Here is a 25,447-nt window from a genome sequence, read left to right on the forward strand (position 1 = left end):
CTTACCAGCCAAAACAAGGGTCCTGTTAACTCATGACCTCTCCGAGCCTTAGAGCTGCATAATCATAGAACTCTGGGACAGGTTTATCACCCTCGTGCTACTGACAGCCCTGTGCATGGGAGGATGTTTAGCAGCACCCTCGGCCTCCAGCCACTAGATGCCAGCAACAGTGCCCCCTCCCCAGCTGCAACAACCACAAATGACTCCAGACATTGTCAAATGTCCCCTGGAGGCAGAAGCACCAGCTGAGAACCACTGTGCCAGAGGAGCAGCAGGGATCAACTGTTCTAACCTCATCAGAGGTGAAGAAACTATGGCCAATGACAGTGCTCCCAGCCTGAGTTCGGGGCTTTTCCTCCTAAGCAGGGCTGCTGTGTAAAAGCCAAATCCTCTTTTTTGCCTGAGCACCACGCTAAGGAACCGAGTTTCGTAACTCTGTTGTCTAGAATGACAACACCTCTTGGAGCCTCAGGAACAAAGGAGCCTCATGGCCCTACCCACGAATCACAGCATCTCCTGGGCAGTGCCCCAGTGAGTTTCTCATCCGCAAAATCCCAGGGTACCCCCAAATGAAAGCCAGGGGAATCCACAAATTCCCTGGTAGCATTTTAAAACACACTGCAACTACAGATTTCCCCTGTTCGATCCGATTTCCAGCCACAGAAATTGAGAATCCTAAAGCCAAAATTAAGATATCTTAACTGAATTCCACTAACAGACTGGGTGGGATGTTGCTTGCTAGCTCCTGGTTAGTGAGAATCTAGCTCTCTCTCTGCTCCTGGAATATTGTGTGTCTCTTAGTCCATTGGCTCAGAAGGCCTCATTGCAGTAGTCTTCAATTTGCTAAAAAGTGATGGTTTCTAGGAAAAGAAATCGCTGAAAACAGTATCACCTCTCCTAGCACTAATGTAAATCACACTGCAAAACCAGGCACTACACTAAAAAAAACTAAATTCATCCTGTTCCGCCTAGAGAGATTAGAAATTGGAGGAAATTCAGAAAACATGAGCCCCCAGGACCAATAAACCATATTTAGAACCATCTGAATGTATTTTATATTTACAGGAATTTTATTTATGATAAGAATTTAAATGTCTTCTTTGCCCTGCCCTCCCCCTTCTTCATAAAGATTAAATGACATCATTTAGCTAAAGTAAAGAATGCCCTAAAAAGAACTAATAGGCCAAGTTGTTTCTACCGTTTAGGAAAGGGAAAAAAAAAAAGGCAAAACCAAACCAAACCTAACAAACCCTGTTTTTTTCTCCTTCACAAAAATAACAGAAGGAAAGCTGCTACTGTAACCAGCAGTGATTGCAGGCATTTCCTGTATTTTTATATCAAGCTGGGTGTTTTTTTTCCATTACATACCCAGTGAACTCCATTTAGGTCAAGACTAGAGAAAAACAGGACCAATTATGCCTCCAAACCCACAAATCTGCCTACTTAACGCTGCTAATTTTATTGTGTTGACTCCATGGGTCCAAGGAGCTAGTGAAAGGAAAATCTCCATTCACTCTCCTCCTCCAGTCCTATCCCAGGCAGTTTCTAGCGTCCCAAGAAGCATCCATCCCAGGCTGGGATTCGATCCGGTTGTTAAAATCAGAGGGTCTTGGGTCAAAAATCTGCTTTCGCAGAAGTTCCCGGGCTCCCTGGGGCCCATGTTCCAGGCCTACCTTTGCACAGGTCAATGCCTGAACCTCCAGGTCCATCGCTCTTGTCCATCACTAGAATCTTCATTTTCATGTTTTATCTTCAAGAAGGGCAAGAAGGTCTTCTTCCACATGCCTCACCTTGCATCTCTTTGGCTTTAAGTCAATTTCTTCCTGATTTGTCTTCTCTGGTTACAAGATTGCGTTAGGAGCTTCCTTAGTGAAGTCAGTTATAATGCAGTAATAATTAAACAGCCTCATCGCCATTTTTCTTTTTTGTTACTTCAAGGCGTTCCATGAATGGGATACTCTACTGTGTCTCTGCTTCCCCCCCGCCTAATTTTAATATCTTGCTTATAATACCATACACACACTGGGTTTTGCAGTCAACACAGTGTTCTCATAGCTGCCAGTATCTATTCTCTCTTTCAAATCTTCTGAAAAGCGGCGAAAACCTTCTTACCCAACTTGAGATTGTTATAAAAAGGTGACAAGCTCTTTGGCCAACCTTGGGCACTCTCTCTTTCCCCACCCTGTCCCCTAACTCCCCAAAGGCCCACTCTCCTTTGTTTGTGCAATTTCAGGTAAGTTTTCTTCTTGGCAATGCCTCTCAGGCCCAGGTTAAACAAATTACTTCATCGTCTTAAGTGACGAGGCCACAGAGGAGTCTTTCCCGTTGACAATCCCACAAAAGTGTCCTAAGGTGGTTTTTCAAGATATTTCCCAAGCTGTACCTATAAAGTTACTTGACTCTCTGACAGTTTATTCTTCAATTGTCTATGCTACTTAACACTTTTTCTTATTGTTCATATTAATTCCATTATCTGATGTAACAGTCAATTTCATAGACTATTAGAGCTGGGATGGACCTTCAAGGTAAATAAAGGCCATTCTGGAATAGTTTTATGGGATTAAGGATTAGAAGTGTGTTTTCCTAGCCTTTCTGCAGTTACCTCAGATGACCCCACACTTCAAGTACAATTGTACTTTCAAGTCAAAACCTGACACATTCAGAATCAACCTTGCAACCAATTGACTAATGTTTAGTGATTACCTACCATGTACTTGGCTCCACATTAAGGTATTATAAGAGAATATAATAACAATAAACAATTACTAAAGCCTTTCCTGTGTGTTTTTCAAGCATTACCTCATTTAACAGTCACAACAGTCATACGTTATCCCAGGATTTAAATGAGGACATTGAAGGTCAGAAGGGAAGAAGAACTGGCCAGCATGCAGAGCCAGGATCCCATCACCCCAGGTGTGATGGCCGACAGGTGTGTAATCACCCAGCCATGCTGCTGCATGTTGGGTTCCCTGGAGGTTACTGTGGAAAGGACTGAGGCTGCTGCCTCTGCCCACTTGCTTCCTGGACCATATGCAGAATGTCTTTCAGAATCCATCATTTCACAGCCACTCAGAGAAATCAGGGCTTTTCCATCATAGGCACACATTATTTTTGGTACAAAATGATGTTCAGAAACCAGATTTGTCTCCAAAGAAGGATGATTAGACACAAAAGAGGCTATATTCAAAGTAAAATCTAGAGAGGAGTATAAAAATATTCAAAGGAAAAGCTGTATTTTTGCCTGAGAATAAAGTCTCCCAGGAGGACTCTTTTAAAGCAGACGATAATACTCATTTGGATGTGTAAACTCTGCTGTGTTTGCTTAAAAAAAAAAAAAAAATCAGTCTATTTCCTTATGGCAGAATTGAGAAACTCCCAGCCCCTGAAGCCCTCACATGCTTTCTGGAAGAGCTAATTTGACAGGATTCTATAGCCCTTTTGGATACTCCATTGCTGGTTTTTTGTTTTGTTTTGTTTTTTTCTCACTTTCCTTCAAACATTAAATTGGGCTCTTAGCTAATAAAGATAAAATCCTTTGTTTCATGTTCCTTCTTCTATGAAATTTGACCTATAATTTTCTTTACTGCTGGCTTCCTTTTAAGCAATAGCAAAAAAAAAACCACCACAAGATTCTTTAGAATCTCCAAGTGAAAGGTCTTTCTGCTACCCATGGTTTCATTTTCCCCTCCAAATCTAACTATCGAAGCATGTCCTCTTTTTGCTACTCTTTCTCCTTCCTCTAATTTCACTGTAGGATGTTTGTGTTTATTAAATTATTATTTGTGATGGTTAAATTATTGTTGCTGGCCAACCACAGGGCAGAGTGTGGACAATCGCATGGACCATAAACTTGGCTAGTAGGCACGTGAAGCCTGTGGTTTTAGGATCGTTATCAGCACAGACCAAATCCCATCAATTAAATGGCTCATGTGGTTTCTTTTCTGTTATATTAATTCGTTTGTTTTACTTTTTAGATTCCATATATAAGTGATAACACGAAGTATTTGTCCTTCTCTGACTTATTTCACTAAGTATAATACCCTCCAGGTCCATCCCTGTGGTTGCCAATGGCAGAATTTCATTATTTTCTATAACTGAGTAGTATTCCATTGTATACATATACCCCATCTTCTTTATCCTTTCATGTGTTGATGGACACTTAGGTTGCTTCCATATATTGGCTATGGTAGATAATGCTGCTATGAATATGGGAGTGCATATATCTTTTCGAATGGCTGTTTTTGTTTTCTTCCACTGGTTTCTGCTAAGGGTAAATGGAGGTTGGGGGTGGGTGGGAGGAACACCATCAGAATATCCCAGCCTTCTTATTTCATAATTGTTCCAAGGTGTCAACAGCACTGGGTCACCAGCAGCTCGCCAATCTCCTTTCACATTTTTCATCATCACCTTATTTTATTTGAAACTAGGATGAAAGCGTATAGGCAACAGTCGCTGAATTGCTTATTACGCTGGATGTTTTAGATTAGAATCCAAGACTTTTCCTGTAGGTTGTAGCTGCCAAGCAGTTCATATCCATGTGCATACGCTGTTCTCTGAGAAGTTCTAAAAGGCAACTCTCATTTGACATTCTCCGTCTGCAGGAATGTGCCCACCTGCCAAACAGGGATATCCTCCCTGAAGTAGGCTTACCTCATATACAGCCCAATGCTGGGCACCTTGGAGGACCCGGGAGGAGGAGATGTCATGTTCCCAGACCTCCAAGGGCTAACAATTTAAATTGGGAGACAAGACTAACAAAAGTGAAACATTTTGAGACTGAGCAAGCACTACGTCCCTACCCACAGTCTGAAATCCCGTAAGTCACTGTACAGATAAATACTCATTCACCTTTTGGGGAACTCTCACCCCAATTCCCCCTGCCCCTGCAATATTACAAAGCAAGTTCTCTCTTTCTGTAACTTTAGGCCTTTGGTTCCTAATAGTAAGGAATTTTGTTTGTCTTATATTGAAAAGCAAAGCAAAGATGAAAACGTATATGCAAAGATAAAAGAAAAGAAGGCAAACGATGGGAAAACTCTCTCTGAGCTGCATTCCCCAGCGTACCCTCTGTAATGGGGTACTAAGTACAGAGGGGTAAAGGAGCCTCTGCCTGATTCTAAGAAGGTTCTAAATATAACTCTGTATCTTGCTTCCATCAGAAACACTGATTTATAATTTAGACAAACACACAAATAGAACCCAGTAGCTTTGAAGCAAGCACTGATGCACACATAGATAGCTCCCAAATTTGGCTTCATGCCTGCAAAGATATCTCTCATTGACGGCTGGTACCGTGTTGTATGTACACAAATTTGCCTTTGACAATAAAGGGTCCCCACTGGAGAATTCCACGACATCTGCAGGAAAGTGGGGCTTCTGGATTCCGTACACCCCTCCGCTTATCCTTCTAGCCATGTGCTTAGCAGCTCAAGTCTCTGGACAAGACACACTGGGTGGACGTTTTTCACTGGGTTTGGGGTCTAACGATATGTGTATTTCCTTGTGCAAAAAATAAGTTAGGTTTTCAGACCCTCACAAACAGCACATACCTCCACTACCTCACAGGAACCTGGAAAGGATGGGAAACAGAGTCTAAAAACAGACCTGTCAGTGGAAGCTTGCAAGGTTGGGGGCGAAAGTCCAAGGTGACTCACTCAGTTTGAAAACTTTGTTCTGCTTTGGGTAGTTGACAACTTGTGAAATAATACGCGCCTGACCCCTTACCAAGTATTGATATAACCTTACAGTGCTTAGGACTGAGGCTTGAGTTCCACTGTGGTCCAGGTGGGACACGGCATGGAGAAATTCTCCAAGGGTGTCATTCACGTGGAGGCTGACTCAGGACAGACTGGAAGCTTTGTGGAACTGTCGCTGACTTTCCTCAGCAGCCCAGCCCAATGGGACAGGATTTCCTGGGATCTTCTAGAACATATAATCTTGGAAAAAGGGATTCCCAAATATATATTATTGAGGTCTAAAATCCTTTTTCTCCAAATCCTGCCCTTTTCTTGGTTTGGGTAATCCAGGTAATTGCTCTAATTCACACTGGTTTTTTTTTTTTTAAACTCACATCAGTACATCACAAAATTCTCACTGAATCGTAAAGCACAGCAAAGTATCTGTCTTGAGGTTAAGAATTTCAGATCCTTCTAGAAGCCTTGGGCTCTGGAAAGGCACTACTGTTTCCAGCCATGTTGGCCAGGCGAGGCCCGGCTTCTGGGAAAGTTGCAGCCTTGACTCAGAAAAACCATGAACAAAGTCCCCTGACCACACAAAACTAGACAGACACAGAAATTTCCTCTAGGCAGGACTAGCTCGGCCCATGTTCAGTTTGATGCTGTCCAACACACCCCCACCACCATAAAAGAGAGCCAAGCACTATAGGATTCTTCTGTCAATGTGCATCTCCTGCTCATCTGGGTCTAGAGGCCCAGCCTGGTGTTGTTCAGACACTAAAAATGTGTCTGGGGAGTGAAGAGAGAGGGCGGTGGGTGATCCATTCCCATTAAACCCAAACTGCAGATTCGGGAAACAAAATTAAGGAAGCAAAGGAAAATGAATAAATAGCGTTATCTAGAATATTCTTGAGGAGAAAACTGCAGAGATGAAGCACAGTCACCCACCTCGTGTCCCCACAACAGCCAGGACCAACGAATACACAGCCGGTGTTCCATCAGGATGAACTGCCTTACGATGGATGTGAGAAGGGTGGCTGCCGTCATGTTGCCCCTGCTGTGCCTGCATCTGTCAGGAATCTCTTTTTGCGTTAGAGCTGAGCCTCTCCAGGGCTAAGAGGGAACCTCCTATGTGAGGCATGCTAGGAAGGAGCCCCACCCCCTTTCCCCACTGCCAAATCTACCTGGAGAGATTGGTCCCTATGGTTCAAGACATTTCCCCTGCTAATGTTTAAATTCTTCTATGCACCCATCAGGTCCTGCCTAGAGTTCCCAGCTCAAAAAGGGATACTGAGGCACAGTAAGCATCTTATTTAGAGACAGAGATAGGATGACAACTGATAATAATAATAGCTATGATTTGGGCGCCTGCTATGTCCTGACCACATTCTGTAAGGAAGGTATTAATATATACATTTTACAAGTAAGGAAACTGAGACTTAGAGAGGTTAAGAAATTTCTCAAGGTCATGCATCTGTATGTAATATGGGGCTGTCTGACCTCAGAGTTCTGTGTTTGACTGTGGACTACAGAACAAACAGGCCAAGAGAACATATTTGCAGTAAGGGACCACAAAAAACCTCAGTGCTGAACAATATGCCTATGTATTTAGGGCAATTATTCTCAACTGTGATGCAGTGATGGAATTGGGGTGTCCAGGTCAGCTGTGAGGTCCACAGAGTAACTGGGTAGGACTAATATAGTAATTATGGTAATGGTTAATACCTAGTGCTCACTGCCATACCAAATACTGCAACAAGTACTTTGATGCACAGCCCTATTTAAGCTCTACAACCTCCTCATGGGGGGCGGGGTACTATGACCATGGTTCATCGATTCTAGAACACACTTAAAAAAAATTTCTTTTTAAATTTTAACAATTTTGAAGTTAAGATGCATCTTACAATTACAAATGGCAATTTTTTTTTAAGTAAGAAAGCAACAGAAAAAGTGGGGGGGAGGAAACAAAGAACAAATGTAATGAGTAAAAAGTAGTTACAAAAATAGTAGATATCAATCCAACTCTATCGATAATCACTTTACAGGTGAATGCTCTAAATACACCAATTAAAAGACAGAGATTGTCAGAGTGGATTAAGAAACAAACAGGGCTTCCCTGGTGGTGCAGTGGTTAAGAATCCGCCTGCCAATGAAGGGGACACGGGTTCGAGCCCTGGTCTGGGAAGATCCCACATGCCACGGAGCAACTAAGCCCGTGTGCCACAACTACTGAGCCTGTGCTCTAGAGCCCGTGAGCCACAACTGCTGAAGCCTGCACGCCTAGAGCCCCTGCTCCACAACGAGAGGAGCCACCGGAAGGAGAAGCCCGCACGCCACAACAAAGAGTAGCCCCTGCTCAATGCAACTAGAGAAAACCCATGTGCAGCAACGGAGGCCCAACGCAGCCAAAAATAAAAAATAAATTAAAAACCCCCAAGACCCAACTATATTTTGTCTATAAGAAACACACATTAAATAATAAAGATTCAGACAGATTAAAACTAAAAGGATGGAGAAAGAAATACCAAGCTGACACTAATCAAAAGAAAGCTGGACTACCTATATTAACTTCGGACAAAGCAGACTTCACAGTAAGGAAAATTATCAGGAATAAGGTACATTACGTAATGAATGAAGGGGTCAATTCTTCAAGATGACCTAAAAATCCTAAACAGGTATGTACTGAACAAGAGAGTGTCTAAATAGAGGCAAAAACTGATAGAACTCAAAACCACAATTAGATATGCATCACATCCACTTGGATATATAATCTAAAAGGACAGACAATAACAAGTGTTGGTGAAGATGTGGAGTAACTGGAATCTTCATAGGTTGCCAGTGGGAATGTAAAATGATGCAGTCACTTTGGAAAATAGCTTGACAGTTCTTCAAAAAGTTAAGCCATCTGACCCAGCAATTCTACTCCTAGGTAGATAAATGAAAACGTTATGTCCACTCAAAGACTTGTACAGTAATATTAATAGCAGCAGGTGGACAAGCCAAAGGCCCATCAACTGATGAATGAATAAACAAAATGTGGTATACCCACACGACAAAACATTATTCAGCCATGAAAAGGAATGAAGCGTTGATACATGCTACGATATGGATGAACCTTGAAAACATGCTAAGTAAAAGAAGCCAGTTACAAGACATCACATGTTGTATAATTCTATGTATATGTAATGTCCAGAATAGGCAAATCTACAGAGAAAGTAGATAAGTGGTTGCCTAGGGCTGGGAGTGAGGGTGGGAGAGGACTGGGGGTTGATGGTTAAAAGAAATAGAGTTTCTTTTTGGAGCGATGAAAATATTTTGGTGATAATTGCACGACTGTGTGAATATACTAAAAGCCACTGATTTGTACACTTTCAGCGGATGAATTGTATGGTATGTGAATTAAACTGGAATAAAACTGTTAGAAAAAAGACGATTGAACTGAAAGGAGAAATGCACAAATGCCCTTTTTCAGTGATATATCAAACAGGTAGAAAACCAAGAGGGGATATATAGTTGACCCGAACAGCACTGCCCAACTTAATCTATAGATTTCATTTTACAGTGGGGTACTGGTAAATATTTAACAATAGCTTTCCGGGGAAACAAACTTTGATCTGTAGCATTTGCTGAGTTCCATGGTACAAATACTCCCACCATGGCTGACATCAACCTACCAACAAAATGTCACTGGCCACGGAGCTGGGAAGAGATGTGCATAGCTTTCCCCCTTTGGTGCCGGCTCACAAATCAGATTGCTAAATTTTCAGGAGCGTTGTGAGCTGATTGTGAAACATGGGTAGCTTGAAATTTCCCCCGGAGGGAATATTTACACCATGGAAATCAGCTACAAACCAGGTGCTTCTGTTTGTTTATTTGGAGTCAGTTTATCAGCCCACACTATCAAAAAACACCAGAGCCCCCACCAGTGGTTCTGTCTGCATCATCAAGAGGCTGAATGACCTTGGACGAGGCATACTACCTCCCTAATTTATTCATCTATAGAAGATGGCGTTGGAGTAGCTGACCCCCAAGCTTACTCACACCTCTAAAATTCTGTTAAATAGCAGGCCCTTCTTCCCCAATGCCCACGTGTAACACAACCTGAGAGCACAAAACCGTGCAGTCACGCGACTTCGGACAGTCATTCTGTGGCCCCTCAGGATGGGGTCTGTGGTCTCCCCTCAAGCCTCGCTGCTCACCAAGCCTCCCTTTGTGCTTCGAGATCCAGGCGTGTAGAAATTCTTTAGACCCACAGACCCCTTTGGCATCCCGCCTGCCCAAGCCTTCACACATCCTGATCCCACTCCTTGGTACACTCTCCCATGACCTCTTCCTCTGGCCAACTCTTACCCCATTGGGCCTCTTTGGGAGAGGTCAATTCCCGCAGAAAGCCTTCCCTGATCTTCCCCATCCAGCTGAGGTATCTGTGCTATGTAGTTCCCTGGCACCCTATCCTTTCCCTATCACCATCCTTCTCAGTGTTTTATTGTTATTGTTCATTTTATTGCCTGGCATCCCCACCCAAACTTAAGTGCCAAGAGGGCAGAGAGTGTGTGCCTTTTCCTTTTCATGGTATCTCCAAGGCCTACACCTGATACACCAAGGAGGCTTAACAGTCATTGCTGACTGAATAAATGAGCATCTGCTTAAACACACAGCTTCTGAACAACAGAGCGGTGCTCTTCAAGAAACGGTACAAACCCAAACTGAAATCCCTTTTGGATGAATGCTTTTGCATTAGCAGATTTCCAACAACGGAGGGAATTTCATCTGAGAGATTTCCCACTTCAGAGAAGGTTCAGAATCCTGGGGAGTGAGATTCTCAATCTTGATGGGACCATGACTTTCTAAGCAAACAGCCCTGCTCCTCAGACAGGAACTCTTGCCCGTATGGTGGGTTATGGCCCTTGGAGGAAGCTCTGCTCACTACAGGGATAAACACTTAACTTGGCAGCATCAGACCCTTGAGAAACCATCTGTTTTGATTAAGAGGGGGGACTGTGGGTACACTGGAGTCGGGGATCCACAGAGGGTGATGTGACATTCAGAGCACAGAGCGTGAGACCACCTGCCAACGAAGTCTCACGTTCCAGGACCTCTAAACTCTCCAGGAGGCACCAGGCAGTTAACTACAGTTACCTCTGGAGCCTCACTGAGGTCATCTGCAGACGCCACTTTTTGAGATTCATTTTCAGAGTCTGTTCAAGGGATTCCCAGACCAACAACCTTAGGCTCACAGAGCAAGATCCTCCAATGCAGCCGTCACGTACAGAGCCGAGGTCCAGAGAGGAGAAGTAATTTGCCTGAGGTCACCCAACTGAGGCAAAGCTTTATCAGAGTTCTGGCCCGATTCCTGGCCCCAAGTTCTCTGCGAAGAATAAAAAGACCGTGGAATGGGGCAGTGCGCACAGAAAGGAAGCCCAGGAAAAGGTGGGTCCAGCAAGAAGTCCATCAGAAAGCGCATCCCTGTGGCCAAATATATTTAGAAAGTCCCCCTACCTCCCTGGAGGTGTTTTGCTTGATCCACTTGAATAGGTTGGCCATGAACTCAAGGGCGATTAGATTCAACCGTAAGTTCAGCATAACCCGCAGAAGCTCTACAAGATCATTCAACCAAGAAACAGTTGTCAGTACAATGTGAGAAATGCTAGAATATAATGGAGTAGATGCAGCGTTAACGGGAGGAAGAAAGGACCAACTTTGCTTGAAAGGGCCAGGGGAAAGTGAACTGAAGCTGAATCTTAAAGGATGGGAAAGAGTGAGAAAAAATAAAAAGTGAAAAAGAAGGTCTGGTATTCTAGGAAAATGTACGGTATTCCTAGGCAAAGAGAGGAGGTGATGTTGGGATCTGGGTGATAAATGCACAGTGCGTGTGGCTGTGTTGATGAGGACACCTTTCAGGGAGGAGCCCGGTGGGAGGAGCACTTGGGAAAGCAGGGTGGGTGGGAAGAGACCTGTGTGCAAATCCTGGAGAAGTTAGTGAGAGGGTCAGCTTGGGGATGGCTTCAGGTAAGAGGTGGAAGAGTCTGGACAATAACCTGAGACAACACGGAGTCACTGCAGACTTCTGAGCAAGAAAGTGCCCCAACTCCTTATTTTATGATAGTTAATCTGTAGGAATGGTGGGAGAAGAGACCCAGAAGCAAGGAGAGAGAAGGTGGCAACGACCACCAGGATTAATCCATCAGCCTGTTACCACATGACCAAAGAGAGAAACAAAGCTAATTAACTGTGGCCCCTAAAGCTTCCATGGGCTGAGGAGCGCCCCCAACAGCCTGAGTCATCTTGGACTCAGCCAGGGCTGAGACCGCGGGATTCACTCAGAAGTTCACACAGACTCTGCTTACCCCGTGGCAAAGCCGCCCATTGTTTGCTAAAACAATTCCCATTTTTTTGCAGTTCAATCATTAGCCAAAGGCATTGAAGAAACACAATGTTAAGACTCAGCCCAGGAGAATTCAGGCTCTACTGTTGAATACATTGCAGTAATACATGTTCCAAGATGTCTACTTTCTCTAGAACACTGCAGGGTCATAAAAGCTACATATACCAAATTCTGCTTCGTAATACAGGTCCAAAGTCCGCAAACCAGCCTTTGTTTGGGAGACTCTAACCTGACAAGGTGTTTTCATTAGTTTGCCAGCTAGCAAGATACACTCATGGTAGACTTTTTGAGATGGACAAAGTGAATCTGACCAACTGTCCGCTCAGCCACTTGGGAAATAGAACAACGATGGCAACAGCAGCAGCGAGCATTCAGTGAGTGTCTACTCTGCACCCGACACAATCCTAATGATTTTACACATGTTAACATGTGTTTGATTCTCACAATCTCTCTTTGAGGGAGGTAATTTTACAGATGGAGAAACTGAGGGTTAGAGAAGTAAGTCCCTTGCTGAAGGTCACATATCTAATAAGCAGTGGAGACAAGAGTTTGAGCCAGGAGTCCTTACCCACCACAAGGGGTTCTCAGCTCTGCGGTAGGCATAATGAGAGACACAAAAGTAGATGACAGGGTCCCTGAACATTTTCTCTCTGAATACACACTATTAACTGAAACACTCAGACACATTTAATCAGGAATTTCCCTCTGGTTCCAAACTTCCTGTTTGCTCTGCGCCTCCAATGTCAACGGAGTCAGCATTCTACTTCTGATCTGGTCGGCAATAACATGGCTTCCTCAGAAGAATATAAACTTGGCTTTCATCCCAACCAGCTCAGGCTCTGCTCTCTCTTCCCCTCCCCTTTATCATGTCACAACGACTTCACCCTACACTGTCACTGGCAGGTGAAACTGCACGAAAGGAGTTTGGGGTGAAGATGGTCTCACCTCTAAGTAAACCTAAACCCACAAAAAAGTGACTGCCCCTGAAACCCCACAATTACACTTAGTATTCCTTCATCAGGGGACAAGCCCTTCAATTATACAACACGGTAGAGGGACCAAATGACTCTCATTACCAAAATGCACATTTTTGAAGTCAGCTTTTTTGCTGAAGGTGGTCATGTAGGGAGTGGGGGATGGGGGTGGGGGGTGGAGTGGGAGCTCATGAAGATGGTAGATCTCCGTCAAGGAGGCCGAGGCACGGAAGTCAGACTCCGCAGATTTCCTATGCAAGCACACCCGTCGGCTGTTCCAGCCCACTGGACACTGTTAGGTGCATTTCTCAGTACTCTCTTACCCTGCCTCAGGGTCCCTGCATACTCACAGTATTGGAATAACGCCAAAGAGAGGCTCCCTTCCCCGGAATACTGCCTGACCCTGAGATCTAGGCCCTGTCCTAGATGGGCCCTTGACCTGCATGGGGACAGAGCCTCACATGTCCACCACCCTGCTCCCCACAAACAGGGTGTCATGGTTCCTGGGGTGTCTGCACCTCCCCACATCTCGCTGTGCCCCAAACAACTTATAGAGTCCTTTTATGTCCATTAGCTTATCTAAAGCTTTCAATTTATGCCAAGTCTGCAGGCCTGGCCGTCTAATTTTGATTTGATATTTATTATCAGCTCCATTTTACAGATGAGGAAACTGTGGCTCAGAGAGATTAGGTCGTTTGCCCAGGGTTACGTGGTTAGTAAGTGGCAATGCTGGGACTGCAACCTGCATTCTCTATATTAGTTTGCTAGGGTTGCTATAGCCAAGTACCACACTCTGGGTGACTTAAGCAACAGAAATGTATTTCTCACAGTTCTGGAGGCTGGAAGTCCCACATGGAGGACTGGTTTCTTCTGAGATTTCTCTTTGGCCTGTAAATGGGTTTTCTCCTGGTGTCTTCATGGTCTCCCTCTGTGCATGTCTGTGTCCTAATCTCCTCATCTTATTAAGACACTGGTCATACTGGATTAGGGATCACCCATGTGACCTTATTTTACCTCTCACCTCTTTAAGGGGCCTATCTCCAAATACAGCCACATTCTGAGGTACTAGGAGTTAGGACTTCAACATACGAATTTGGAGGGAACACAATTCAGCCCATAACATCCTCTGACTCCATAACCCTCCTCCCACTCATTCATCCGACCAATATTTATGGAGCTTCCTAGGTGCCAAGAATTGCGCTCGGCACTTCTGCAAATGTTTTCTCATGTAATTTTCCACACAGTCCAGGGAGCTTTGCATTCTAATTCCCATGGTACAGTGAGGGAACTACACTTCAAACAGTTTAAGTATTCTGCCCAGGAAAACACAATAAAGACGAGACAGACACTGAATTCAGCCCCAGTTCTCTGACTCCAAATTCAGCGCTGTGTCTCCAGCATACAACTTTGCTTCCCACGCAAGACCGCAGCTGGCAGCAACGGACAGGGTGACCTGACAGTGACGGCAGTGGGGTGGGATCTGGCAGGATCTCCTTCTTCGGAAATACCGTAAATCCCATGGATAATAGCTGTATCTACCGCACAGGGCTGTTGTGTGCTGATTAAATGAGTTAATGGGTACAAAGTGCTCAGAATAGAGTCTGGCTGGTAACGAAGGCTAAATGAGTAACTTGCTATCGTTGTTGCTGCTACTGCTGTGGTGGTTATTATTTTTGTTATTGTTATGATTATTATTGACTTCTAGATATAAAATTATTGACTTCTCAAATACCCACAACAAATTATTTTTCTCTCCGTCCCAAAATTACACACAAAGGCCTAAACACACAAAGATGGGGCGAACAAGAGAAGAAAGAACAGCGACGTAATTTTGGAAGCTGGAAAGCAGAGGGGTGAGTGGGACATGACTCAGTAGACCTGAGAAAGAGCTGAATCCTGAACCAGCAATGGGGAAAGTCAAGAATGATCAAATTTACGCTGTAGAATCTCCCACTTCCTGCTCTAACAAAGCTCAGGAATTTGCAGTAACCGTTACTCTGGAGATGAGGATGATGTAGAAAGAGATAAAGTGAAGAGATCTGGTTGAAAAGCAACTATAAACTCAGATTCTCTTCTTACTCTGCACAGCCCCTTCTCTACATCAGAGATTTATTCTCTTCAGGGGCGAAACAGAAAGTCTCCGGGACCAGGGTGGAACGGGGGAGAGGGCAGGCACCAGCGTATAGAACTAGAAATAGGGCAATTGGATGGATATACGTATTCTGGGAGCTGGGCCTTCAACCCTCTTCTTTCATTTGGCTCACCTGGCTGCCAAGCCCTGTCTCTTCGGACAGGACTCTGGAAAAGTCTTCCCAGGGTAATCTGAGGACTCCAAGAGAAAAACTCTAAAAATATTGATAGTCAGAAGTTCCCCCAAATAAATGGCCCATAGGATGATTCATTGTAATGATGCCCAAGTTGACTACTCCAATATCTGAATGACAGTTACAGAAAGAGAACAGAAGAAATCATTAAAGAGATCAGACACTTCCCAGAACTGAAGGACATGATTTTCTAAATTAAAAAGGTTTATCTAAGGCCCAGTGCAATGGATGAAAATGGGTCTACACCACATCATTAACATGGAATTAACAAGCTTGCAGAAAAAAGAAATAGGTCCATACGAAGGATCAAGAACAAAATAGTTTTGGACTTCTTGATAGCAACACTGGGAGTTGGAAGGCTGTGGAACAATACCTTCACATTTTGAGTGAAAATGGTTTTCAATCTAGAATTCTATACCTAGCCAAACTCTTTATCAAGTTTGAGAGTACAATCAAGATGGTTTTACATATAAAAGGAAGATCTCAAAAATTTACTTTTCATACTCTTTCTCAGAAGGTACATCACCACATCAAGAAAGTGTATCAAGAAAGAGGAGACGTGATATAAGAGAGGAGCTCTCACATGGAAGAAGGAAAGACGCCTGGACAACAGTGAAGGGAGATCCCAGGGTGACAGCTCTGCAGTAGGCACTGAGGACAACTGTTCAGACTGGAGCAGTTTAGAAGGCACCGGTAGAAATTTATCCAAGAATATTGATAGAATGCCTATTGCACCTAGCCACCCTGAAGGGAGATGTGGACAATCTGGAGAGCATCTGTGTTATCTCCAGGGAAAACAAACAGAGAAAATGTATAGGAAAGGAAAAGTAATTATAGCTTATCAAGTGGCTTAGTTCCAAATAGTATTTCACAGTCATAATAATGTATACAATGTACATTCATTTAACAAAAATTACAGTAAACTCTGTTGAGAAGATGGGACGTTTGGAAGGCTATGTGGATGTGATAGGGTGGTGAGTAGGTAGTAGGTGGGGCAGAGAACTAAATTCTCACTTCCACAGTGGAAAGTCACTAGATAATGTCTAAAATAAAATTTTAAAAATAACATTAAAACATGCTATTTAGTACAATGAGGTATCACCTCACACTGGTCAGAATGGCCATCACTAAAAAGTCTACAAATAACAACTGCTGGAGAGGGTGTGGAGAAAAGGGAGCCCTCCGACACTGCTGGTGGGAATGTAAACTGGTGCAGCCACCATGGAGAACAATACAGAGGTTCCTTAAAAAACTAAAAATAGAGTTGCCATATGATCCACCAATCCCACTCCTGGGCATATATCCAGAGAAAACTCTAATTCGAAAAGATACATGCCCCCCAATGTTCATAGCAGCACTACTTACAATAGCCAAGACATGGAGGCAACCTAAGTGTCCATCGACAGATGAATGGATAAAGAGGATGTGGTATATATATCAATGGAATACTACTCAGCCAAAAAAAATGAAATGATGCCATTTGCAGCAATATGGATGGACCTAGAGATTATCATACTAAGTGAAGTAAGCCAGACAGAGAAAGACAAATGTCATACGATACCACTTACATGTGGAATCTAAATTACGATACAAGTGAACTTATTTACAAAACAGATACAGACTCACAGACATAGAAAACCAATTTATGGTTACCAAAGAGCGAATGGGATGAAGGAGGGATAAATTAGGAGTTTGGGATTAGCAGACACAAACTATTATACTTAAAATAGATAAACAACAAGGTCCTACTGTACAGCATAGGGAAATATATTCAATATCCCGTAATACACCATAATGGAAAATGTGAAAAAATATATGTATATGTATAATTGAATCACTTTGCTGCACACCAGAAACTAACACAACACTGGAAATCAACTATACTTCAATTAAAAAAAACAAAAACAAAAAAAACCACGTTATTTTGAAATACAAAGGTCCACACCAGAAGTGTCAGCTAAAAGAATTGTAAGTGGTTGTCTCTGTGGGAGGGGAAATTGGTGGAGAGGAAGGGCAGAAAATGGCTTCTCATTTCTTTAAGCACTGTGTAGGACTGTTTGAATCTTTATCTATGTGAATATCTTTGATTAAAACAACATCTATGCTTTATAACACCTCACTGCATAAACTTGAGTGAGTTACTGCCCAGCTTTGGTTTCCAAGTTCCGCATCTATAAAATGGAGTCGGACTAGACAGCCTCTGAGGGCCTCCTTGATCTAACATTTACACTGCGATTCCTACCACGGGAACTGGTATCATCTCACTACACACTCAGCCCCTAGGTCCTTAGGAGTTTTACACTAAAGTATCACTTTCTACAGTGGGCGGGGGAATGCTGATGGCTGAGAACAGTGCTCTGTGGGAACAAAGATCCCCACGTGATTTTCTAAGGGCCAGGTCGTAAGAAGACTGAGAAGGAGAGTGGAAGGGATCATGCCAATTCCTCCTCCTCCCCCGCTATGTATGAGCATTAGCTACACTGGAAATGTATTGAAAGAAGATGAGACCCTAGACAGTAGATTTTCCAGTTACTAACACAGCCTTTAACCAGAGACCTTCATCAACTCAGGAAACGCCTAACTGCCTATGGCAGGAAAGCTTTCCAGGGATCAAGGCAGGCTACCATTCCGCAGAGCAGGCACACAACCCCCTTAGACCACCAGGAAGGCAAGACTACGGCGCACATCACAACTCTGTATGCATTTCCCAGGGAGGCTGGGCCTGGAGAGCACAGCCAGAGACCTCTGTACGTCTTCAGCTCTTTCTAGGGAAATCCCTCCCAAGTCCCTCCTTTTGGGCTTTGTCCCCCAGCCCTGGAGAGGACCAGACATTTCAGACTCAGGCTTATCTGAGTCTAAACAAAATCTTTGTTCCCTGCTCTTAATTCTTAATTGACTTTTTATAAACATTATCATCAACAAGGAAAGCCTTTTCTAAGCACCTCCAGAGTACAGAGTGATCTAGATGGGGCCAAAGCAGAAATGCCCTTCTCTCTCCCGTCCCCTTACTGCCCCTCAGTTCTGGCACCAGACACCTAACAGGCACCCAGGGCGGACTCACTTCGGGGGGGTGATGATGATGGCTCATTAAAGGTTGAAAATCTTGGAGAAATAAAGGAGCAGGAGAGCTTTAAAACTTACAACTTCCTCTCCTGCTGGTAAAAGGTCAAATTTTAGTGCTCTAAGTGAGGCATGTTAATCATCAATCATACTTGACATAAATAAAATACCTTTGTCATTCCCCCCTTGTTTTTATATCCTTCACTTCTACCTGTACAGTCCGACTAGTCATGATCACTCTCAACTACTACGGAAAGGAGAAAAGGCAGGTATTATCCGAACCCCACAGGGAGGCCAGTCATGAAGAGGTTCAGCCACCTGCTCAAGATTTCTCGAAGGATTCTCTAGCAGCGGTTCAACTGTTTTGTCCTGGGTACCTACGAGGTCGGGGAAGAGAAAACTGACTTTACCTTTCTTTGCTGTTTAAATTTTGATTTTTCCCTATGACTACTACTTCTGTACTTTAAGAAAAGGAATTCAATCTTATAAAAATGAAGGAAGGAATTCATTCTTCTAGCGTTAAGACACTTGGCCAGAGCCGCAGAAGCCATGCTCTCTACCACCCTCTGCCGCGGTACGTGTGACTGTGAGAGAAGAAGACGCATTCCTGTCTGCCAAGCCTCTGGTTCACCTCCCAGGGAACCCCCGCGGCCTTCTGTGTCTGAGGTGGATCCCACAGCCTCTCTTCCACGTCCCATGGTCAGAAGAGCATCCTCTGAGACTCAGCTGCTGTGCTGAGCAGAAACAGACAAGCTCTGAGCGTGATGTAGAGTAGGAGAAAGTTCCCTGAATCAACTTTCGGAAGAAAGTCCATCCCTGAAAACCTCCCCCTGTCATGGTATGTGTGAGTGTGTAAGGGAGGGGAAGAGATTTTTAAAAGCCATAGCTAGGAAGCGTGGACACACAGTAAGCTAACGCCTGCTCCCACTGCAGCACACAGAGGATCCTCAGGAATGCTGGGCAGGGCACACAGAGACAGTGCCCTGTGCCGCCCATGGGGGGAACCTGAGCAGAGAGGGCCCAGAGGAAAGGGAGCCTGTCAGCCTGGGCTCGACTTCAAGTGTGAGCCCCCAGTCAGGGCAACGACTTCTTCCCTTAGTTCCTGAACCCTGGCCAATTAGCTGCTAATTAGTTTGTGTATAAATTCCAGCAGGAAAGCTGGAAAATTCTATCTCAACTTCAGCAATGAGGTTCCTCCTGCAAAATTTGGTCTTGCCGATCTCCCAGATAAACCCCTGCACCACCCAAAATACGGTCTCCACCTGGGCTTCGGAACAGCCAGAGACGAATATGCAGACACACATGCCATCTAGCCCGTGTGCTGGAAGCTTCAAACAAAGCAGCATGGGAAAGAGAGATCACATGGTCCTCATTCATCTATGAATCGAGAGAGATAAAGGAAGGGGGGCCGCTCAGGGGCAAAGAAAAAAAACTGTGTGTGTGTTCTGCAGATGCTTCCAACACAGACTTTCAAAAGTGCACATGTGTGAGGTAGCAGCGCACTAGACTGGAAGGCTCTGGAGCATGAGACTAGAACAAGTATTTAGTGAACACCTCCTACAAGCAGGGTACCATCCTAGGCCAGCCAGGTAAGCACGCTTGCATGGAGTTCTCAATCACAGAATAGGTATCTTAAGTGAAAATACGAGGTTGGCAAAGGGAACCAGCCTGATCCAGAGAGCTGCTGTCGCTCAGGGAAGGCATGACCCCCACGGCAGGCTGGGTGGTCAGGGGAGGCCTCCCAGAGCCGGGGCATCTGACACAGTTTTGAGGGCAGAAAGGAATTTTTCTAGACCCGTGGTCCCCGAATCACCTGAGGAATGTTTTAAGAAAGTACAGATTCCTGAACCCCATACCAGACCTACTGAATCAAAGGCTCTAGGAATGGTACCCTGGAATTGCTATTCTTTAAAAAAAAAAAAAAAAAAAAAAAGGTTATTTACGACAAATTCAAAACATACAAAAAGCAGACAGAATAGTGAACCCCCGTGTACCCATCACCTAGCTTCAGCGATCACCAACTCATGGCCACTCTTTCCTCACCTATATCCTTATCTAGTCCCCTTGTCCAGTATTCTGGAATCTACCTATTTTTTAAACCAGGGACTCTAAGGCAGTCAGACCATAGATGTGACCTGGAAGCCACTCACTGATCAAGACACAGATTAGGAGCAAGGGAATTCCAGGGACAGTGGAGACAAAGACTATTAGAAATGAAAGAGAAGGGTATTTGGGGGAGAATGGCCCAATTTGGAGGGCCTTGAGGGTGGGATACACGGTTGGGGGAAGGGGGATAAGGATCAAAAGATGGTTGGGGTCCACGAGGGCCCTGTCAGCATGCATGGTGTCTTTGTGAGAAACACAAAAAGGCATCCCCTCTGGGTAGAAAAAGCACCCCTTTCTGTGCTTTATCTTATGAGGGTTGAAGGATGCTAAGAGGGGGATCCTGTGACAATCAGCCTGTGCTTTGAAAGAACACTGGGCAGCGATGGAGAGGGAGGTAGACAGACAGAAGGGCAGAAAACCGAGAGGCAGTGAGTGAGTCACGTCAAGAAATTCTTGCAAACTAGCCAGGGAAGAAGGAAGAAGGCCTTGGAGGTTGTCTTGAAAGAGAGAGATCTTGTGCGGGGTTCTGGAGAGAGGGATATGGAAGTCACGGGCACACGGGTGTCATTTGGAGGCATGCAAATGCTGAAATTGCTCAGGAGGAGTAGTTGGGGATGAAGGCCGTGGGAAAACGCAGCATTTAGAAGATGGGGGTGAAGGGGAGTAGGACCAGGCCAGGTGATATAGAGATTGAAGCGAAATGGTCAAGGAGATGGGAAGGAGAGAAAGAGAGGGGGCATGTATGGCTCATAGAAGTCAACAGAACAAAAGTGTTCTCAGGTGTGATGAGAGGGAAGCATTCAACGAGGGAAGTAGAAAGGAGAAGAAACCAGACATGTAAGCAAAAGTCAAGTTTTGGAGTACCTGGAATGACTAGTAAAGTGTGGACTTGGATTTGATGAGCCCCATGGCAAATGTCATGATGTGTAGCACGAGCTTACTGATCAGTTACGCTTCCTAAGTCTGTCACTTACGGCCTGGGGCAGATTATTTAAGGGAAGTCTCTGAATCCCTGCTGGTAAACTGGGGATGATTATACCCACTCTAATAGGGAGGGGATGGGGATGGCATATCAATGAATGACAATTCTTCTTGTCCCTGGCACCTAACAGAGCACTGCCTTGTAGTACGGGTGATCTTTTCACATATCTAACCCCGGTATCTCTAACTAGCCTGCAACCAGTTTGGGGGGCAGACATTAGGGTTTTAAACTAATTGAAGCCAATGGTCACTTGTTGACCATTTACTACGTGCAAGATAAGAAGAGGATGTAAAATAAGAAGATCAAAGGGTTAAAAAGAAGCAGCCATGGCCCTAAAGGAGAGGGTGGGACTTAGCGAAGGACCCACATGGATGCCCGACCCCAACACAAGGTGAAGAGTGGCAGGTGCAGCAATTAGTTTCAACTTGCAATTCATTCCCAAATTGCAAATAAATAAATAATGTGTGGTGGATGGAGAGACTTGCTCTGGTTGGTGGGACCGGGCTTCGAGCCGGCAGGCAGTATTGCATGAGGCTTCTGGGCTGGACAGAGGAGGTGGAGAGGAGAGCAGAAAAATGAGGAAGTTGGGAATTGGCAGGTGAGTTTGAGGAAAGCTAAGAACCTCTCGGTAGGTTCAAAACAAGAGATCATGGGAAGTGAGGGGAGAAAGACGTTCTGGGCTGTAGTAGACATAACCTAAGGTGACCCCCAAGGTGTCACACTCTGGTATAATCTCATACCCCCTCCCCTTGTATACGGTGGTGAAACTGTGACTTACCTCCAACCAAAACAACGTGGAAAAGGGATACGATATCACTACTGAGATTATATGACATTAGAGGGCAAGGGCCAAGGGATTTGCATGTATAATTAAAGTCCCTAAGTCATTTGACTTTGAGTTAGACAAAAGAGAGATTAGCCTGGCTGCACCCAATCTAATCAAATGATCTGTTTCAAAGAGGGTCCAGGTCTCCCTGAAGTTAGAGACTCAAAGCAGGAAAGACTTTCTCTCCTGCTGGCCTTGAGGAAGCCATGTGAATGCTCCAGCTGCAAGGAAATGAATTCTGCCCGCAACCATGTAAGCCTGGAAGAGGAGCCCAAACTTCAGATAAGAATACAGTCTGGCTGACACCTTGATCACAGCAGAGAAACCCAGGTGTGCCTTGCCTGGACTCCTGCCCCGTGGAAACTGTGAGATAATCAATGGGTGTTGCTTTAAGCCACTGCGTTTGTGGTGATTTGTTATGCAGTAACAGGAAACAGATACATGGACTCCTGTCGTGGAGGGCCATGAAAGCAGGCTAAAAAGTATGTGCTTTGTTATGCAGGCCATAGGGAGCCACTGACTATTTTTGAGCAGAGGGACTTTAGGGAGCTGGTGAGGGTTGGTCAGAACCCCTTGGAGAACATTTAGTCAGGCCATTGCTCTCGGGAGCAGGTCAGTGAAGTTCTGGTGAGGGATTAGTTCTGGGTTGAACCAAGCCAGCTATTCTTCTACCCAATTTAAAAAAAAAAAAAAAAAAAAGGAGGAAGCAAAATCTGAGTAAAGAAATTGACGGTCATTGAAAAAACCTTAAGGAACTTTAGTGTCCTTGTTGCTAATTATAAATATTTACTCCTCCCAGAATTCCTGACCTCACAGAAGAGCCTGCGTAGTCTCGCTGTCTTACTGGAAAATTTCTGTGTGTGTGTGTTCATTCTATGTTTTCTTGGAAGGGGGACAAGGCAGTAATAAGGGACTGGATGATCTGCAGAGAGTCACTTCCTGTTGGATATTGTCTAGTTCCCCTCCCTCCTCCCCCCCAAGATCATAAACCCTGAGACCCGCAAGGAACTCCTCCTTCTCCGATTCTATCTGCTGGAGACAACTAAGCCAAACAAACGCAGGAAGTGGCAAGAGGTTGGGAAGGGGAGGAAGTTCATGGCACAGAAGGAAAAAGTAAAGAGAATGCCCTGATGTTCAAGGAAGAGGGTAGGGGGTGGGGCAGAGAGAAATGAAGGTCACCCCAAGGTTACTTGGCGCCGAGCCTTTAAAATGTCGTGCTTAAGCTTTCAATCAAAACTGGCACAAACAGTGGGTCAGATCTCCCGGGGCCATTCAAATATTAACATTCACAGTGATAAACAGCCCCCAAAAAAAGCCCTCTGTAAGCAAATTGGAACAAACAGCTAATCTAAAGCGGGTTGCTAAGAGACCAGTGGGGCAGGAGCCAAGTCAGTCCAAGCATCCGGAAAGCTCTTTATTTTTTTCGCTTTTGGGGAAGAGAGGAGGAGAGGAGAGGTACCTGTAGATGACTCCATGTTGGTGGAGGAACATGAGGGCTGACGTAACCTCTGCAGCATAGAACCGGGAACGAGGCTCGTCGAATTTTCGGGACCGCTGAATCTGGAACATGAGGTCTCCACCATTTACATACTCCATGACGAAAAAGAGGCGGTCCTGAAAGGAGAGGAGGAAATGCCATTTAGCGAATTCCGCTGCAGCTGCCCACACAGGCCAGCAAGCGTACTGTGAGTCCAAAGTAACAGAACCGGGACTCAAGGACCCTAGTAGCACACGTTCCGGAGAGAAGATGAAGGAGTTAGGGTACGAAGTGTTATTCTAAAATCTGTCTGTCTTACTTTTAGAGGCGTCAGCTTGGTCTAGTGGGAGAAGCCCAAAATTGACAGAAAGGAGATCTGGGTCTCTGTCTAATTTCTGTTATGACCTTGAAGTGTGACCTTGGACAAGTCTCTGTCCCTTTGCAGGCCCCAGTTACCTTGGTATGTGTGGTGGGTTACGTCATGCCCCCCACCCCCGCAAAGGTATCCATCCATGTCCTAATCCCTTAATGTGTGAATGTTACCTTAGATGGCAACAAAGGACTTTACAGTTGTGATTAAGTTAAGGATCTTGAGTTGGGGAAATTATTTTGCATCACCAGAGTGGACCCTAAAGGCAGTCACAAACGTCCTTATAAGAGGGAGGCAGAGGTGATTTGAGAAGGGAGGAGAAGGCAACGTGACCAGGCAGGTGGAGGTTAGAGTGATGCGGCCACAAGCCAAGGAAGGCGGTGCCACCAGAAGCTGGAAGAGGCAGAGAAGGATCTCTCCTAGAGCCTCTGGAGGGAGCATGGCCTGGCCGACACTCTGACTTCAGCCCAGGGACACTGGTCTCAGACGTCTGGCCTCCAGAACTGTGAGAGAACAGATTTCTATTATTTTAAACCACCAAGTTTGTGGTGATTTGCTACGGCAGTCCTAGGAAGCTAACACAAAGCAACATGGACTAATGAGATGGTGAGAGCCCCTCCCATGAGGGTCACGGTCTCACTCTGGAGGATGCTCCTTTTGGGATTCCCACCCTGGCGTGCTTCCTATGGATTCTGTCCTCAAGAAGGGCCAAACCACAGTCATCCCTCATTAGGGGTGGTGCCTTCTCATCTGCCCACCATTTGGAGGTGGGAAGAAGATGGACCGAAATTCACTTTTGCACAGTTTCTTGCCTACAGTTTGTGGAGCCCGTAGAGTGTGGGGTGCTGTGCTAGACAGGAGGCAAAGAGTTATAAACCATCACTGTCCTGAGGCGGCCGTGGCGGGGGGTGGGGTTATGATCCAGGGGCAGAGATGGGAAATAGGTAGAATGATGAAAACAAAACAGGAGAAGAGTGCCTTAAAGACACTGGGTGCTGAAAGGATTTGGAGAAAGGGGAGCTCTCTGAAGTGGTGGGGTCCATGGAGGATTCTAGAAGGAGCTAGGCCCTCACTTAGAGGAGGAGGAGGTGCGGGAGGTGTCAACAAATACCAGGACATGGGAACAGAGAAGGCTTGGGGACCGGTAAACTGACTATGTCAGCAGGGGAGGAACGTTCATGGAGCAAAGGGGAAACAGTGAGGTGAGAGGCCAGAGGGTCAGAGTACATTCTTAACATACAGATACAGTCTCAGTGGAGCTGCCAGGA

General features: G+C 45.0%; 1 protein-coding gene across 2 annotated transcripts in view; it reads right to left on the bottom strand.

The window, feature by feature from the left end:
• Positions 1-25,447, bottom strand: part of PRKCE (protein kinase C epsilon) — a 511,412-nt gene that overhangs the window by 60,794 nt on the left and 425,171 nt on the right. For both annotated transcript variants that reach the window (XM_029231447.1, XM_029231445.1), the window contains exon 12: positions 23,792-23,946. In XM_029231447.1, coding sequence (XP_029087280.1) covers positions 23,792-23,946 — 155 coding nt within the window. The remainder of the gene's footprint in view (positions 1-23,791; positions 23,947-25,447) is intronic.

Source organism: Monodon monoceros, unplaced genomic scaffold, assembly GCF_005190385.1.
Source record: "Monodon monoceros isolate NGI ecotype Baffin Bay Population unplaced genomic scaffold, NGI_Narwhal_1 Super_Scaffold_19, whole genome shotgun sequence".
Taxonomy (NCBI): domain Eukaryota; kingdom Metazoa; phylum Chordata; class Mammalia; order Artiodactyla; family Monodontidae; genus Monodon; species Monodon monoceros.